At 43.6% G+C, this 18,172-nt stretch overlaps 1 protein-coding gene across 7 annotated transcripts; it reads right to left on the reverse strand.

The window, feature by feature from the left end:
* Window positions 1-201: 201 nt before the first annotated feature.
* tmpoa (thymopoietin a) lies at window positions 202-17,825 on the reverse strand. 7 transcript variants are annotated; one of them, XM_042079411.1, is made up of 13 exons: window positions 17,531-17,825; window positions 11,742-11,859; window positions 11,256-11,405; window positions 10,496-10,617; window positions 5,867-6,004; window positions 5,360-5,428; window positions 4,801-4,884; window positions 4,319-4,420; window positions 4,030-4,110; window positions 3,505-3,735; window positions 3,170-3,289; window positions 2,437-2,534; window positions 202-2,207 (listed from the first exon to the last, which is right to left on the reverse strand). In XM_042079411.1, exons 1-13 carry the CDS (start codon window positions 17,762-17,764, stop codon window positions 1,787-1,789), a joined length of 1,968 nt encoding a protein of 655 aa, XP_041935345.1. In that variant the 5' UTR covers window positions 17,765-17,825; the 3' UTR covers window positions 202-1,786. The 7 variants fall into 7 exon arrangements, with proteins under 7 accessions (XP_041935345.1, XP_041935344.1, XP_041935347.1 ...); XM_042079410.1 differs by having other exon boundaries at window positions 4,319-4,423; XM_042079413.1 differs by lacking the exon at window positions 5,867-6,004 and having other exon boundaries at window positions 4,319-4,423.
* Window positions 17,826-18,172: the final 347 nt, after the last annotated feature.

Consider the following 18,172-nt stretch of genomic DNA (forward strand, 5'->3'; position numbering starts at 1 on the left):
GGATAGGAGTCAATTGAATCGACCTCCCGCTGCTCTACGTAGACATGTAAGCAACTCAATTTGGTCGTGTCCTGTGTAAAATGACTAGTTAATGAAGATAAACTAGCTAAGCAACCAGCTATTTAAGAACATCGCTGTGAATGATAACAATGAACAATCTGTGAAGCAAACGGTCAAAAGGAAAATCAAGGCGAACGGGTATAAATCATGAAATTAACAATTTTATTATGATTTCTACAAATTATACAGGACAGACTACAATACGAAAAAAAAAAAAAAAAAAAAAAAATTAAAAAAAAAAAAAAAAAATCCACCAAGCATTAAAAAAAAAATCCACCACACACTCACGTCTTGCCCATGGTTTGGGCTAGTGTACCACCAAATAAATACGTTTGAATTGACATTTTGTCAGATGATTCAATGGCTTACTTTTGCTTTTTCATGTTTTTCTGACAATGAGTGAGGTCCACGACCCTGCTTCAGTTGCAACTAAATCCATCAATTCTGTGATTAGCCATTAATCATAATAAAACTTGGCATTTGTAATTGAACATTGTATAAAAATATTGCAGAAATTCATAAATTGCAATCTGCTGACATATCAAAACAAACAAAGCAAACCCCAAAGCATTAAAAAATAATTGTTACCCAATACACTTGTGGAGAGTACACCTGGTTTAATATCAAGAGTACTCTGACAAGACTGCTTTTACTCAATCAATAGAAATAAAAATAATTTCAGGGGAAAAAAAAACTAAACAGAAAATACAGTATAAAGGTCAGTCAATTATCAACTCTGCGTTTATCTTTCGGACATCTTGGTGCAGTTTGAATTTTTTTTGTGTGTTCACATGATGAGGTGATCAAGAGGCAACTCCTGGGGCCAGAAGACATGAATAACTGATCCTTCCTGGTTACATGACAAACACTTTACTGAAAACACAGACTTTATTATTTCAACAATGTATATATTTATATATTATTTAAATACATGGCCTTCAGAAAAAAAACTTAATTGGGCCTTTGTAAGTATCGCAAGTGAATTATAATCAAGGAGTGTCCGACAGATGCAGCAGACTATCTGTGCTGGCAAGAGACAAACAGAGCGAATTGCAATTCCTTCAGCTTTTGCTGAATTTGTCCTGAACATGGTAACTGACAGCTTTGTCTCACGGGGGAAGCACCAAAGACAGTAGGATCCAATTTAGAGACCCTGATGGTGAGAAATGCATTTCTTCCTCCTCCCCCCCCCCCTCCCTTGGTCATATGCACTCAAGCACACTCCCACATATACACACACACACAAACGTGCGAGTTAAGGTGTGCGTACATGTCAGATCTGTGATCTAGCAGGAGCTGAAGGGAGCGGAGGGAGCTGGAGGGTCAGGATTCAGTCTGTCTCAGTCCAGTGGGAGATGTTGGGGGGGGGGTGGGGGGGGGGGGGCAACAAACAAACAAAAACTTTTTGAGGACAAGTCGGGGAAGAACAGCATCTTCCAATGGCGGCTAAGACGTTTGTTTGGATGGATGCGGAGGGGAGGAGTGGAAGGAAATGTCACTGTCAAGAATGAGGAAAGAAGGATGGACAGTTGAGATGAAGATCGGTGGGACGAGAAATGGGGGGGGGGGGGGGGGCGGATTGGGATGGGGTGGGAATGGAGTTGTGTTTGGGGTGCATCAGGTGGACTTTGGAGGCGGTTGTGGCGGGCTGAGTGTGTGTGTGTGTGTGTGTGTTTGTTTGTGTGTGTGTTCGTTTGTGTGTGTGCGCGCGCACGTGACGACGGCTTCACTTGCTGGTCTGCCCTGCAGGTGCTTCTTCGGCCTGCTGCGCGAGGAAGCCAAACGGGTTGCTCTCGTTGGTCTCCATGGCCTGGTAGACGAGGAAGAGGAAGCCAGCCAGCACGCCAAACACCAGAACCTGCGCCCAGACGGGCAGCCAGCGGCGACGACGCGCTGGCACACCACTGATGGGCGCCCTGGCGGTGAGGACTGAGGCGGGCGCCTGCCGCAGGGTACTGGCCGAGGAATAGGTGGACGCAGGCAGTGGAGACGAGAGGAGGCGTGTGGACGGCCGGGACTCCACGTACGAAGAGGAGGAGGAGGAGTAGTTGGTTTCCGTCAGCCGAAGACGCGAGTCATCCAGCCAGGAGTCGGTCGATATTCCTGCCCGTGCGGCGGCCCCACGGATTGGTCGTCTGCAAGTGGCGCTGGATAAGAAAAAATGAGCAAGAAAACCAATGAGACAACTGAAAACTACCACAGAACATCTTACAAGTGGGCTCTATATAACATTTGCCTGTAGTCTTTATTTGTGTAAAAGCCTTAAGTCATTTGTAATTCAATTCTGATGGGTAAGGTAATGACATTTAAACACTTATCTGCAGTATATTACAGGGCAGTACACACCTTGTGAATGGTGAGAGATTAGGGTCTTACCTAATGCCAGTTGGGGTGTTGACATCATTGGGGAACATCTCCTTCAGCATGTCCCTGGCATCTGCTTTAGGGGTTTCCACTGTGGACACCTTCTCTATCTGTGCAGACACGGACGCATGTTTATACTCACATAAGAGCAAGGAGGAGACAGAGTATCAGAGAGAGAGAAAAACAATAGCAGAGTGCGACTACCAGAAGATAAATATGTGGACTTGTGCTTTACTATGCGTGTGTATGACAGTACTCTCATGTTGTGATTGGCTATAGAGTGAAGTGAGGTATCCCACCAAGCACCACTGTGTGTGTACTTACTAAGAATGCCTAGGCCACACTATTACACAGACCCAGCAGAGTAAAAAAAGTGAAATATTGATCCTATGGATCCCTTTCAAAGTGGACAGAGAAGACCAGTGTGCATGGTATTTACCACAAGGTAGCCATAAACAGAGAGAAGAGTCAGACACCCAGTTCCTATTCTACTTATCCACGCCTTTGGCAGCACCAAAAGAGACGAGGAAATGCTTCTTAGAAAAAGTGCCAGCCAATTGTTTCCACCCCATCTGCTTCTTACGCCTCAGTCTGAGAAAAGTGCAGACTCCTACGGATCACCACAACCAAGTGAGGAAGAGAAGGCAACAGAGCCGCTTAAAGCCATCTGCTATTGTCAACCTACAACACCCTTACAGTGCAAGCACACGCACGCACACACATTCTCATAACACAGGGTTCCTACCCCTGTCTTTGAGGGACTATCACTCTGGCCCCTCAATGGGGTCATGGGGAAGAGGAAGGGGGTGATTTTCTTCTGTCGGCCATCCACTTTATGGACCTCTGTAGTAGACTCCTTGCTTACCTGGTTAGGAAAGGGAGGTCCATACAATAATGTCCCCGTGGATGCTTAACATAGCTGGGAAACTACACAGGGTTTGGCTAATGAAGTCTTAAGAATGACTCCGATCAAAATTCAGATCTGACAGACTGACGCTCATTCTTATGTAGACGCACACATACATAAAGCAAAGGCGATAACAAAGTGTGCCAACCTGTCGCCATCCACTCGATAGTTACCTGTTCGATTGTCTGGGACACTTGCGTCTTGCGATGTCTTGGCTGACCGGACGCTGAGCCCTGTCTAGTGGACGGGGGAGCAGAGGAGTCCTCGTGACATGACCCTACACTGGTAATGGAGGAGATGAGGTGACCTGCAGTGTAGTGCTGAGAGCCTTCAATGGCATCAGCAAAGACTGAGGGCTCAGATGGTTTGATTACCACCGGCGGTCTGGGATCCGGAAGTTTGGCCTTTGGTAGAAAGAATCACCAGTGTAATGGACCTCATCATCATGACTTAGTAGGGGATATCCCTAATGTAAGAATGAAACTTAGCAGACAGGAACTCTGATTAATACAGTGCAACAAAGATTTCAAGATGGCTACCAAGATTTCCGTTACCAAAAACGAATGTCCTTGAATATGCATTCTTCTTCTCAGAGACATTACCATCTTTACCACAGAAATCACTTTGCTACCTTAATTTACTTAAGTGTCTGGGGAAGCCTTTCTAACTGCCCTGTTAACTATTGAAAAATGAGTCACCTTAGTGTGAGAAATATCATGAAGGTAGACAACAGGAACCTTGGTCAGAGAGTCAGTGGAGCCAGTGAAGGTTCCTCCACGCTAAGAAGAAGAAATGTACACAAACGTTAGACACAGGACGTCCACTGAGAAGGAGAGTGGAGGGGGTCAGGGTGGGGAATTGCTTAAATAGAAATACACAAAAGTGCATCTCAAGGAGAACCCGGGGGAAAGAGGGAGAACCTCTTACTCGACTTACTCCTCTAACTTGAATTTCCCCTGGGGATCAATAAAGTGCTATCTATCTAACCTTGTCCTTTTGCCGTGAAGACGAGCTGTTCTGGTGGTTGTTCCCAGTTCTTGCAGAAGGTTGGACGGTTTGGGGGTCTCTCACCTTCTGGAAAGTCCCATTCTCCTTGGACAAAGAGTGAGATCCGTTGGGGATAAACCATGAGGTGTGTGTGTGTGTGTGTGTGTGTGTGTGTGTGTGTGTGTGTGTGTGTGTGTGTGTGTGTGTGTGTGTGTAGGATAAAGAGCAGGGATTTTGCATGCAAAAAATGAGTGCAACTGAGCAAGGATCCTGAAGGCATCTTGCAACCCAACCACCAGCAATATATTCACTTTGTAAAAAACAAACACCCAAGTTACAGAAGATAAGCATCAACAAACATGTTTCCACACTAGCTCTTACTTTAAGCACCACTGTGACAACACCTTATATTTTATACCATATCTTAATTCCTGTGAGCACTGTGACTCGGATCCAACACTTGGATCGGAACCCAGGAATACCTGAGCTGGCCTGTAGGGCATAGTAGAACCCATGGTGTAGGACTCAACTGGTGGACTTTTGAAAGTTTTGTCCATCAATAGGACCTTAGAGTCAAATGCACAAGGACATCCAATTACAAAAAGGTTGTTAGCAGGAATTATTTACTGGACATCACAAACAAAACTACGGGGTAAAAAAAACAGGAATCTGATAAAAACAACAAATAAACAATGTCCACTTGCAAACTATACACAATGTCCTTACACTGACATATTTTACCTCTAGCTTCATTTTTACTGCTTTCTCAATTGTCAATTGTCATTTCTGTTGCTGGTCTATGGGCCATAAATTAAATTGATTGGGCAAAGTGCAAAGTCAGTCAATGGGAAAAGTCACTCATAAAACTAAAGTCATTGTGTGGCATGAGGGAGTAATGAGCTTGCCCACCAAAGCTTGTGCTTAAGATCTTGCTCTTAGCATTAAATCAGCAGATTCTGCCCAGTTATTAAATTAGCTTTAGTTAGACATAGACTTTGCCCATCATTTAAATTAGGTCTCCTGCATGTGAAATATACCCACTTCACTTAGTTCTGTTCTCCATTCCCCAACATGGGGTTTTACCGGAGATAGCGGGAAGTCAGGGAAGTCCTAGAGGAGAGAGAGAGCAGTAACGTGAACATTCATCACCCGTGATGATGAATGCCATCAATTTGTTATCCATGGTGATAAACAGTCTCCCAAACTGACACTTAACCACCACTAAAACCACTAAAAATGCTCATCAGAAACACCAAACAAGCTAAGTGACCAAACCCCACTAGCCACTGGCTAATTGTACATGCATGTGCACGTGTGCAGGCTTACACACACCCAGCTCATGAAAAGTGTTTTCAGTGATACGGGGACAAGCACAATAGCAGTGTGTGGGCTAGATCAAGAGAGACATTTTTGTTCAGGTCCAGGAATATCGCTGGACACTGAATCCTTATTATTGCCTTTACTCCAACCCAAGTGCTCAACTGTGGGAACCCAGAAGACGACTCATGAGGGAAAGAGTTCATGAAGGAGAACAGAGAGTAGAATTACGATGTCGTCGCTGGCAATCATGGCCAGTTCAAGCAGAGTGGAAGCACGCCGGAAACTCCTCTTAATGTTCAGCCTCGGCTCTTCCTCATCCTCTTCCTCATCCAACAACTGTGGTTTTTCCTCTACCGGCGCTACACGCTACACACACACACACACACACGTTTTTGCACCAGTTGCACTCGACCAAAGTTCTTTCACACGACCAATGGACATGAAGGGTCTGCAGAAGCAATCAAGTCACTCCCTGGGAGGGCAGAAAATACTTGCTATGCATAATCCCCCTCCTTCTTAAAATACACCCACACTCACTCCCTCCTGCTCCCCACACCAGTGCATCCCTGTAGAACACAAGCTGTCCTACACTGTTTGACCACCAGGGGGTGTCACCCACCAACACTGAACAGAAGGAAGCTGAAGACCCAAAGGGTGGGGTGAGGGAGAGAGAGAGAGAGAGAGGCTCAGACTGAAACCACATGCCAAGAAGATCGCTTCAATCTCAAAGCAGTGCAATGCAAGAAGACCGAGTGCAGAAAAACCAGTGCGTCAACCTGAAAGAATATCTTCAGAAAATTGGAACATGATTAAACACAGATGTGATCTGTGATTCTACATATGGAGACTGTAATTTTGAGAGCAGGATGATAGTTGGATGAAGAGTGGGGAGAAGTCAGGAGGGAATTGATGAATGCTACATCGGTTAAATCACCACTGACAGTTTGGACAGGAGACGGAGTCAAGCGAGGGAGGGATTCGAGAGAGAAATTCCTAATCCCGATCATGTGGTATGGGTCAGGAAATGGAATCTCATTACCTTAAAAAGTGAGTGAAAAGGAGGAGGGTGGCTGAGGGAAGTCAGCATACCATCTGTGTGAAGCCCGTTTCGCACCAGAGGGATTTTTGCAGTTCCTAGAACATAACGTTCCTAGAACCCCTTTTTTCGGAGTTTCGTACTAGACGGATTTGGGGATTATTAAGTTCCTCTGACTGCAGTTCCTGTAACTCTTTCAGCTCCTAGTTCAGGGCAGGGTCTTTTCCCTTTTTTTTGCATAGGTCTATGTGATTGGCTTATGAGTTAGACCAAACCCACTGTCAAATTGTGCCCTCTTTAAAATCCGTGCTGCCTGTGTAAGCAAAATATATACGGAAAAATATACTACGGTCAGAGACTTTATTAAGGGGCAGCCATAGCCTACTGGTTAGCGCTTTGGACTTGTAACCGGAGGGTTGCCGGTTCGAACCCCGACAAGTAGGAGCGGCTGAAGTGCCCTTGAGCAAGGCACGTAACCCCTCACTGCTCCCCGAGCGCCGCTGTTGTAGCAGGTAGCTCACTGCGCCGGGATTAGTGTGTGCTTCACCTCACACTCAGCACACAGTGTGCTGAGTGTGTTTCACTAATTCACAGATTGGGATAAATGCAGAGATATATATATATATATATATACATACACACTTTATTAACGAGAATGGACGGCATGCAGAACGCACTTTGCTCCAGTCTGAATACACACAAATACAACTCGCTAATGTTAAAGCTAGTTAAACTTCTCCGTCATTCCAGTTTCATTTGCCCTGTCCTTGATCTTTTTGTTCCGAGTTCAGTTTGAGATGCACAGGCTGAAGTCCCTCATTTCTCTCTCCACTGCCTGCTGACTGTCGGGATAAACGCAAGGAATCCCTCAAAATATTAGACATAATTGCACACACTTTATGACAATGGACAGTTTCCTCGTTTCTTCAATTTAGTGCAATAGAAGCTAGTCAGAACACTTGCATGACACCATGTTCGTCATAACCTGTAACTTAGCGTACTAGCCTGTGACCCGGCAACAATTCCACTAAAATACCAGATGTTATGTATTACTTCGGTGACAATAAAATCAAACATCGATGGAATACATCTATTTTCCAAACAGATCTGATGACTAACGGCTACTATTAACCAGCATACTTGCTCTATCACAGCGGTTTTCCACAGCAAAAAAAAAGCAAAACGTGCAGCATCAGGATTTGATTGAAGCGACAGTAGACAGTGAGGGTCATTCAAATAATTTCAAAAGGTAGGCTAGTTAGTTAATTTACTTGCATTTGGCGAGGTGAGTGGGTGCCTATTTTATACCCTATAACAAGTGATGATGCTATAAACATTGTCGCCGTGCTTAAGTCACTCTTTACGCCCCCCTACCAGTTCCTATGGCCACTTGGCCAGTGCGAATGCAAATGAAAATCCGGTTTTGGGGGAGAGTAGTTAGTAGAACTGATTTAGGAGTGGACTGTTCCTATAACTAAGTTTGCGTAACAACTTGGTCCGAAAGAGACTTAAGAGTCAGGAGCAAGGGCCTGTTAGATATAAGGTTAGATATATTGTAATGTCTGGCATTCCAGAAGATGCCATTTTAAAGTTTTACCTGGATTCATGCTTTCAGCATAGCACATACTTTCTCATATCACTATCCTGTCACAGCAAATTTGTATGTTGAGAAATAAATAGCTTGAAAGCAGTATCAAACCAAACTAGGAAGTTATAGATTATGATAGACCACTAAAAAGGTTTGTTCCTGGTATTGTAATGGTGATTGAATGAATGAGATCATAGTCATCTTTCGACTAACACCATCAGAAAACAAATCTCATGAGCAATTAAACAAGAAAATGTTATCTAAAAATCCTACAACATATTGTGAAGATTAGTCTTTGCAACAGCTTAAAGTGTTTTCGGTTGGAGATTGGCCAAACGGCAAAGATGGTGGGCTAATCTAATCATTTAATTGGCCCTGGATTGACCTGACCTCACGCACCTCTGATTGGTTGGGAGGGTACACTAAGTAGCCAATGACTGAAACTGGGCAACATGGCATCAGCTAAACTGGTTTTGCAATGATTCAGGAATTCTTCATGCAAAACTATTATTATTTGTGGTGAACACCTGACCAGAGGAACTGATGCAAGGTGAAAAAAGGCAGTGATTGTAATCCTTTTTTACAAGTTTAGCTTTTCGTTTAACCAGCACCTGGAGTCCTGGACATCCCAGTTTGGATTGGATGCATGAACCGGCCAGTCTGAAGCACACAGACCCTGAGCTGGATGAATGCTCCCAGTGTGTGAGTGTGTCCCAGTCAGTTATTTTACGGGATTCACATGATTGCAGTTAGCATGTGAGAATGAGAGAGGCGCAAGGGGCGTCGTCGTCACTCAATGAGAAGAGGAGGAAGGCGGAGACTGTGTGTGTGTGTGTGTGTGTGTGCGCGCGCGCGCATTTCAATGGGTGCAATGATAATCACTCTTTTGTGATCCTTTTTGAGATCACAGGATTTACTGTGTGTGTGTGTGTGTGTGTGTGTGTGTGTGTGTGTGTGTGTGTGTGTGTATGTGCTTGTTCAACTCTGCTTTACTTGCTTGCGGGAGGATATCTGTCAGTCCCAGTTATACATGTTTGTAAGTGCAGATCTGAACCAAATTAGGATTCGTGGACATGGACGTAATCATGTCATCCATCACATTCTATAACCTGTCGAACAGGTCAGCCTGTGAGTGGGTGAAATGCTTTGGACATGTTGGCTCCCTTTTTTTTTTTAAAAAAACAATGTAGGTTTAAAATATCAACAAAACAGCCGTTATAATACCCAAAGCCTTGCAAAGCGTGCATAGGACAGCGAGAGAGCGAAGAAAAACGACTGGCAGGAAGTGCAAGCAGAGAGCTGCAAACACACACACACTGCACCGCTGTCACACTTTGACACAATTAACAGGAAATCTTAACTCGATGCAACTTACAGAAACTGTGGCTTTACAGAAAAAGTACCAATAGATTAAATGAGGCATAGCCCTGTTTAGTACCAACGGTAAAGTATCATGTTGTGCATCCTTGTACGCACATCTGTATTTGTGTGCTTGTGTCCTTAAGTGTATGTGTATGCATGTCTGTCTGTGCGCATGTATGTGCACGTTCATAAGAGAGATATTGTGTGTGTGTGTGCATGCGTTCTTGAAGGAGCAATGACATAAACTTATCAATTATTTTATAACATTCCTTGAGATACTTTTGTAATGTCTGACTTTTTTTTTTTTATTTAAAAAATGCTTTGAGTAATTTTCTCATGATATTCTAGCATGCTATGAAATCCCTATAAGAAAGAGAGGCTGATATTGTAGCTGAGCTTTTACTTTGATATTAAATTGTACATGCATAGTTGGCATCAATCTGATTGGCCAACATCTTCAGGCATCTCCCAAGGGACTTACTAGATTTGTAACAGGGGAGGGAGCATAACGAATGAGAGCAGTTGTGATGTAGAAACTACACTTCTAATTTGCCTGTGCTCTATGACTATTTTCTACAGGCAGAGAAGGGAACAGTCAAATTGTAAAAGCGCTGTATGACTCAGTCACATCGACATAGCATTTTTCTTATGGACCCTTTCAAGAGAGTTCCATTATCAGCATCATAGTTGGCCCCACAAGACTTCCTTTTTAACATTCCATTTGTTATCTTAATGCAGAGGAAGTAGATTGGGGCCCAAATAGAACGTTCAAGCATTGTTTTTATTGTTGAAAGGGTCCATTGGCTTTGAAATAAGATATCCTGCGACATGACCCCTTTAAGTGTGTGTGTGTGCGTGCATGTTTTCTTACTCTGTTGTGCTGGCTGCTCCTGGCGCGAGTTGTGACTGGGGTCTTGCCTCTGCTCCTCAATGGCCTCTCCACCACCACCGGGGCAGGTTCCGGCTCGGGTTCTGGTTCCGGTGCTGCCGTCTCTGACAGAACCACAGACAACATGTCAGTTGGTACTGTATGTTCTCATCTGTTCTAAGAGTTAAAGTGCCAGTATGCTTCTAATCCAATACAAATGTAGCATAAATAAATAAATAAATAAATCAAAATATTTATATATTATAAATAAAGTATAAAGTTTCCCCTTGGGGATCACTGAAGTATCTAAGTTTCTCCCCATTATCTTCTAGCAGTCTAATTTACTGTATATAATGTATATAATTCATTACAAATGACACAGAGGCAGCCAATCAGTCAATTCAGGAGCAAGCCTGTTTAACAAGTCACTTGCTGTAGCAGGCATCAATGTACCAGCTATGAACTTTGTTACAAATGGCCTAGCAAGATAGTAACACAGAACACTGTTGCCAGGATTCCAGTGGAGATATCAGTGGGAGTTAAAGCTAAACAATCTTTGATTAAAAGCAGCAAGAGGGATATCGACAATCGAAAATCTACAAAAAGCATCGTTGCAAAAATCTTAGAAACCGAATGCAAAAAGGCATGACTTTTTTTTGTTCTGTTTAGGACACAGCCTTGGTGTTTGCTCTGAAATTAACATATAAAAATAGAAACAAGCTGGGACACACCGTGTGCACTGGGGTGAGTGTGATGTGGTTACCTTCCTCTTTGTCACTGTAATGGTCGAACTCTGTGCTTCCGTTGTGGTTTCCGTCTGTCTCTGTGATGGCCACAGGGGGCGCTACGGCCTCAGGAGGCCCCTCGTCAAGCAGCTTCTGCAGTTTCTTCTCATACAGCTTACGGGTGGAGGCTGTGTGAAAGTGAGAGACAGAGACAGAGACAGAGACAGAGACAGAGAGACAGAGAGAGAGAGAGAGAGAGAGAGAGAGAGAGAGAGAGAGAGAGAGAGAGAGAGATTAGAATGGCCTACCATCGACCACACTCACCACACACAATTATTGTTCCATCCCATTGATTAACTACTACTGATCATCTGTTGATAATAAACACACATGTTTGCTTAAAGGACAGTTCTCTAAATGTCTGAGGTGTAAGCATTAACATCCAATAGGAAATGACCCAATAAGAGCATGGGAAGAACAGGAAGCGTTGCCCTGTGGAGGGAGGGCCTGGCGCATATACTCACCCACGATTGGGCCGACGCTGATGCCGTACTTTTGCAGCTGCTCCCTCAGGTCTTCATCACTCAGCTCCAGCACGTCCACCTCGTCTGGCCGAGGCTTGTCCGTTTTTCTCGTGGCTTTCTGTCAAGACAACAACAACAACAACAACAACAACAAGAGGTCATATTATGGTTACGGTTATGTTATGATTATAGACACTAAGCATTAGCCTCCTATCACTTCCATTTACACTACACTTAAACTATGAGAACATGAATGGGGGAAAAAGTGACCTGACCTGATTTGCAAATCAGTTGCTATTGACTGGACAGAGTGGCTTTTCTGTTAGAGGCACAGCAAAACATCCCAAACATTAACAGAGCGAGACGCAGAAAAAAGCATTATTTTTTATTTTATTTTCTACCCTAAATTACTCACAGCGCCTCAATAGCCTGATATCACTTGCCTCACTCACATTATGGAGAGATGTCTGGTCACTCTCCAAAGGGAACCCTAGCATCGTAATGGATGTAGACTTTGTGCTAACTAGAAATCCTTGTTTCAGCCTATCCAAGAACATTGATCAGGGAGGGATTCCTAACGTTACTTCCTACTTCACCTAAACTTTACAAACTGATAATAAAGCGCATCGGCAGTCAGGGAACAATGCATTTACCATTGCTGTATACATTTACACATTCTTCCACCTACAATATTTTTTTATGTTTGTAGGCGTTGCTACTTCCATTTACCATTGCAATGTAGGCACTTTGAAAAGAGCCAGACTAGTATTGCAGGGAGATAAGATAGAGGCTAGAGACCCATTTATTTACATGGTGGGAACATATGAGAAATAGTGACCTGACCATTTTGCTTTGAAATTCAAATAAGCAGGAACCGAAAAAAAGACAGGGGCGTGTGTATGAAACTGTGCAGAAATAGGCATGAGTCACTTTAGGCTAAAATACGCATGGAGTGCGTATGTGGATGTTGTTGCAGAACTTCCCGCACGCGGCTGCTATAGATTGCAACACTAGAGTAGAGGGATATTACAAGCAGTGCCATAATAGTGTTTTTTCTGCTTCCATATTGACGCTAGTGTAAAATAATTATATTATTGCCACCATATTGATGTGAACACAGCCACTATGCACTGCGGGTAATAGTCTGTTTGTTTCAATGCAAACTACACATGATAAATATTCTGTAGAGAGATGTAGTGTATAGGGCCACAGTGTGTCTGGTGCGGAAAAGTTCTCAGATACACTTTGCTAAAGTTAAAAAAGCATCTGATCATACCAGATAGGACCAAACTTTGGGGGGTAACACACATACACACAATGTAAAAAAAAAAGAGAGATCATAATTCAATTCCTCACACTACAGAGAACTTGGAAGCACTAGATTTCACAAACGGAAACACAGACACAGACAGACACACAGCTGCGTTGGTTTAGCCAGCCATAGTCTGATCTGATCGCTCATTCTCTGAATTACATACATATTTGCACTGAGGATTTTTTCCGTTGAGGAGAGATAGAGACTCGCGTGGCATCTTCAGGTGTCCTGAACGCACTCATCACAGAGAGGTAGAGGCATCCCCACAGGCCCTCTTATGTTTACGTTGCCTTGGACACCGGCTTCCCCATAGCTACCATAAGAGGAAACCAGCCAATCGTTCTAAATTCCACAGTACCACTACAGTCATTTACATTCAGACAGTTAGGACTACAAAGCACAAAACTTTCAGGTTTCAGTGAGTCTTAATGTCTGATGCACAAGTCAGGGGGACACAGTAGATGTCCAGTAAATAGCCAAAAGCTCAGTGGTTTATATTTAGTCAACAAAGACATGTCAAAACACTGGGGAAGTTTTAGCCTTCTGCCTGATATATAACCACATATTTTAGCTGTTTCCAGGCACAAGCCCAAGTTTGGCTATAATTCCTGAACTGATTTCTTATCACCATTTTCAATCACTCTCAATCAGAGAGAATCAGACATGCATGTGCATTGTGCATGAGAGAGACTGACTATGTGTGAATACTAGGTTATATGCATCTTAAATGAGGGAGATTGCCATCATTTCTACCAGTGAGGTTATGTTTTCTGTGTGAATAGTTTCCTGCGCAAACAAATACCAGTCTAATTTTCTGTAGCATGCACCAAAGAAGAACTCATTCAATTTTGGACCAGATCCGAATCAGTGTGGGTCTACAAATTTAGTTTCACTTTCACTAATGTGAGAGATCGCATTTGGCCTCGGCAGTGGTCGGCAGTGTCCAAGAGCCCTTTTCAGCATCCCGAGCAAAGTGAGCAGCACAACAGAGAACTCTTGACAGAAGATACAGACCCTTCGCCCTCACTCTCTCACACACACACACACCAAACCTTGGCTCCCTCTGAATTCAGGCACATCTCACAGAGTGCGCTTGCAGAATGCTAAAATGCACTCAGGAAGTCCTGAAACCACCAGATCAGTGCATAGCCTACACGACTACTTTATAAACACACACTCCAGTCTCCATTCAGTCTATGCCAAGTTCAGTCTTGGGCAAACAAACAAATGTACGTCCACACACACAGTCAAGCCCTGTTTATGGCTGGGTTAACACCACATCCACCAGTCATGATTCAGTGCTAACAATGTAACAGACATTGGTGGGGTGAGGGCGAGAGTGTGGTGCAGCCGCCGCCACAATCCGCCTGGAGCACGGCTACAAACCCAGAAAAACTAAAAACATGTGACTGCGGGGACGCCTAAGGAACGACAGAAGTGGAGATTAGGAGAAAGAAAGGGAGGAAGGGAAAGAGGTGAGGGAATAGAAAAAACAGGAGAGGGGGATGGGGAAAGGATGAGTGCAAGAAAGAGAGAGCAAGAGAGAAAGAGAGAGAAAAAAATAGGAAGAGAGAAAGAAAGAAAGAAAGAAATAAGGAGTTAGATTGCGGGTAAAAGAGGAGAGGGAACAAGGGAGCGCAAAGAGAGTAGGAGGTGGAGGAGGAGGAGGAGGAGGAGGAGGAGAAGAGGTTCAGTTCCTACCCACTTGGACTGAAGTTCCTCAATTGGGGCTTACAATGGGGCAGATCTGGAGGGATGCCCACAGTGTGTCTGTGTGTGTGAGTGTGAGAGAGACAGCTGTAAGATTTTTTTTTAAATCTTAGCATTCCAATTGCAAAGAAAAGCAGTCAGTTTGTCAAAACCACACCCTTGCAGTTGGCTGAGAGTTTTGCCTAATAGGGGTACACTGTGCTCTCAGTTCATTTACTGTACTTAAAAGTTCATTTCAGGCAGTTGGAGTTTACCTTCACCATCCATCACAAACACACACATGCACACTTTCATAGCCCTAGGTAGCTGTATGAGATGATGGAGAACAGATTTATAGGTTGCACCTGTACAAAGCCTGAATGGAAAAATGTCCGGCATGCACCTCACACCTCCAAGTTCGCACCTGTCCCTCAGTGTCACGCATTAGTGACATCATCATTGCTGCCCTGCTGAACGTATGCACATCTCGCAGCGGAATGAAAACAATCCTCGGCCGCAAGCGTGAAACATTCCCGAAGAGTTAAGTGGTGCAAGTGTGGTTAACCACGGTCTAGGCCGTCCATTGCTTAGTGGGTTTTGGCTCACTGCATTTTCAACACAGACCCAGAGACTTTTGGCTTGACAGAGCTACGCAGTGAGCGAAATATGAAAGTGAGTTTTTGTTTTGTTTTTTCCTCAGAGAACACATAAGAAAAACACCAACTGTGCACTCTTCTTAAACTATAGGAGCTATTCATAAAGGAATTGAAAAGAAGCAACAAAAAAAAAACAGGTTAAGCAACAGGAGAATGAGAGAGTGAGTATGTGAGAGACAGCCAATTACAGAGACAAAAGTTCATCCATATGCGTCGATGTTGACATTAGGGCTCTGATCACACACTCGTGGGTGTTAACCACCACCCCCTTCCTTAGCAGACAAACTATAATCTGGCATGACAGTGTATTTGATTACTGAAGTTTAGATGAATGTTTAGAGAACTTTACTGGGACTTGGAGCCCCTTTGATGAAGGCGAGGAGATGGGAGGGGGAAGGGGAGGGAAGAGACACATCTGGCAGCTGGATTCACATTCCTGGGGCAGAACTATTTCCTCAATAAAGGGAGACTGAGCGTTGCTCGCAGAAACAGCCAGACGCACATGAACGACCCACTACACACAGCCCATGGGCAACCACTCCACTTACTATCAAGGTAGGAGAGCAGAGAGTGACAGAGTAAGCAGGATACGACAGACCAACAAACCAGAAGTCTTCTAAAGTTTATTTTCTCTTGTTTAGTTTTTTTTCTCTCCAGGAATGGTTGTGCCTGAACACTAATGATGCATGATGGCGGGAAACATAATCACTTATTTCAAATAAATAAAAAAAAGCCCACAGTTAAACAGCTGTTTTGCAGGCCATTGTGTTGCTTCAAATTGGATAGGCAATGGCTTTGCCATGAACTTAATAGTATAAGTATATATACTCTTTTGATCCCGTGAGGGAAATTTGGTCTCTGCATTTATCCCAATGAATTAGTGAAACACACTCAGCACACACTAATCCCGGAGCAGTGAGCTGCCTGCAAGAACAGCGGCGCTCGGGGAGCAGTGAGGGTTTAGGTGCCTTGCTCAAGGGCACTTCAGCCGTTCCTACTGGTCGGGATTCGAACTGACAACCGTCCGGTAACAAGTCTGAAGCGCTAACCAGTAGGCCACGGCTGCCCCTAATAGGTAAAGCCTCCATTCATGTTTGGCAAAATCTCTTAGGTAGTGTGCACACGTTGGGAGTCCATTGTTCGACAACAACAACTAATCTAACACACAACTGCACCCACGAAATCTAAGACCATACCACATCTGTGCAACACGACAGATCACGGAAGCGTAACTGTTTGCAGCTGTTCCATTCATTAAGCTAACCCCCTCCAAAACGCACAACTTCAACGTGTAGGCTAAAGTACAAACACAACTGTCAAGGAAAAATATCAGATGCTTAAGAAAAGCTTTTACCAGTGCAGATAATCAAACTGAATCATTATGACTATTATCATCATCAGCAGCAACGTTTTCAGTGATCATCACTATAATAGCCTATATTGTAAAACCCTACCCAACACAAACTCCTAAATCCATTCGATGGGCAAAAACCCCGTAACAATTAAAAAAATAAGATTTTAAAAACGTGGGAAAAATTAACAAAATGTTTGAGAATTTAAATTGTCCATTGTGCGCGACTGGCACCGACAGGAAGTATTTAAGCGGGAAACAGTCAGCCATAGCCTCAGTCAAAGTCAACATGCCGGTTTGTTTTCATTAGATCACATGCAGCATACAAACACTAGCAAACGTAAAACTAAAAAAAAAAAAAAAAAAAAAACGGGATAACCAACAGCATCTGATTAAATGTGTTGAACATAGCCAAGGTACCACCACAGCTCAACAGTAGGCTGATTAAACAGCTGTTAATATTGCGCGTCGTTGTCAATGACACATTAAATCACTGATAAGTAAACAGGGAATTGTCCCTTACTAATGATGTGGGTCTGGCGTCCTGTTTTGGTCCAATTTGGTACTCAAATTTTCAGTAATGGGCTTATACTTTTAGCATTTAGCCTAGGCTACACAGTATGCAATGGTCAATGGGCAACCCGCCAACCACGCGCGACTTCAACGAGTCAAACCAATCTGTTCAGACTGCTTAAAGAAAATGGGAGAAACAAGTCAGACTATGTTTGTCCCCAAATTAACTGCGCACAGAGATAAAAAAAAGACTCGCATAACTTACCCTGCCTGATCGGCTTCTGTTAGAGACCACGGGGGCTGGCAATTCCTCGTCGCTGGAGAAAGCTTCTGGAGGGGCGCTTTTTTTCTTGTTTTGCGCCGTCAGATTTTTCAGATACAGTTGAACATAAACGTCCTTTTTCTGTTCGCCATTAGGAAGAGAGACATTATTGGCCAGAAGTGCACTCTTTAGTTTTTCTTTAGTGAGAACAGACGGGTCGTCTAAGAATTCCGACATGTTTGTTTGCTTCGCCCCAGCCAGCGTTTGTGCGTCGTATTACGGTGTCTGAAAAAGAACATTCTATTTGTATTCTGTCAACTACCACTCTCTATCCTGGAGCCCTATTGGACATCTGACTTAAGATGGGCGTTTACCATTGGGTAACCCGATATGCAAATTTCGGCGCCTTGAACTTGCATTGACTACAATGTTACAATAGCAGACAATCTGCTGTTTCAATGTTGCTACATGTTAAAATAGGAACTACAATTGCATAAGATGACAAAGAGCGAGTGGAACTAATTTCAGATTCGCTCCCTACATAATTACGCACGTAAAAAAGTTATTTAAAATGTATTAACTTTTACTTGTATCTAGCGCAGGTTTATAATTAATTGACAGGTTATAGTTACACAAATTCAAGAT

Source organism: Alosa sapidissima, chromosome 22, assembly GCF_018492685.1.
Source record: "Alosa sapidissima isolate fAloSap1 chromosome 22, fAloSap1.pri, whole genome shotgun sequence".
In the NCBI taxonomy this organism is placed as follows: Eukaryota; Metazoa; Chordata; class Actinopteri; order Clupeiformes; family Clupeidae; genus Alosa; species Alosa sapidissima.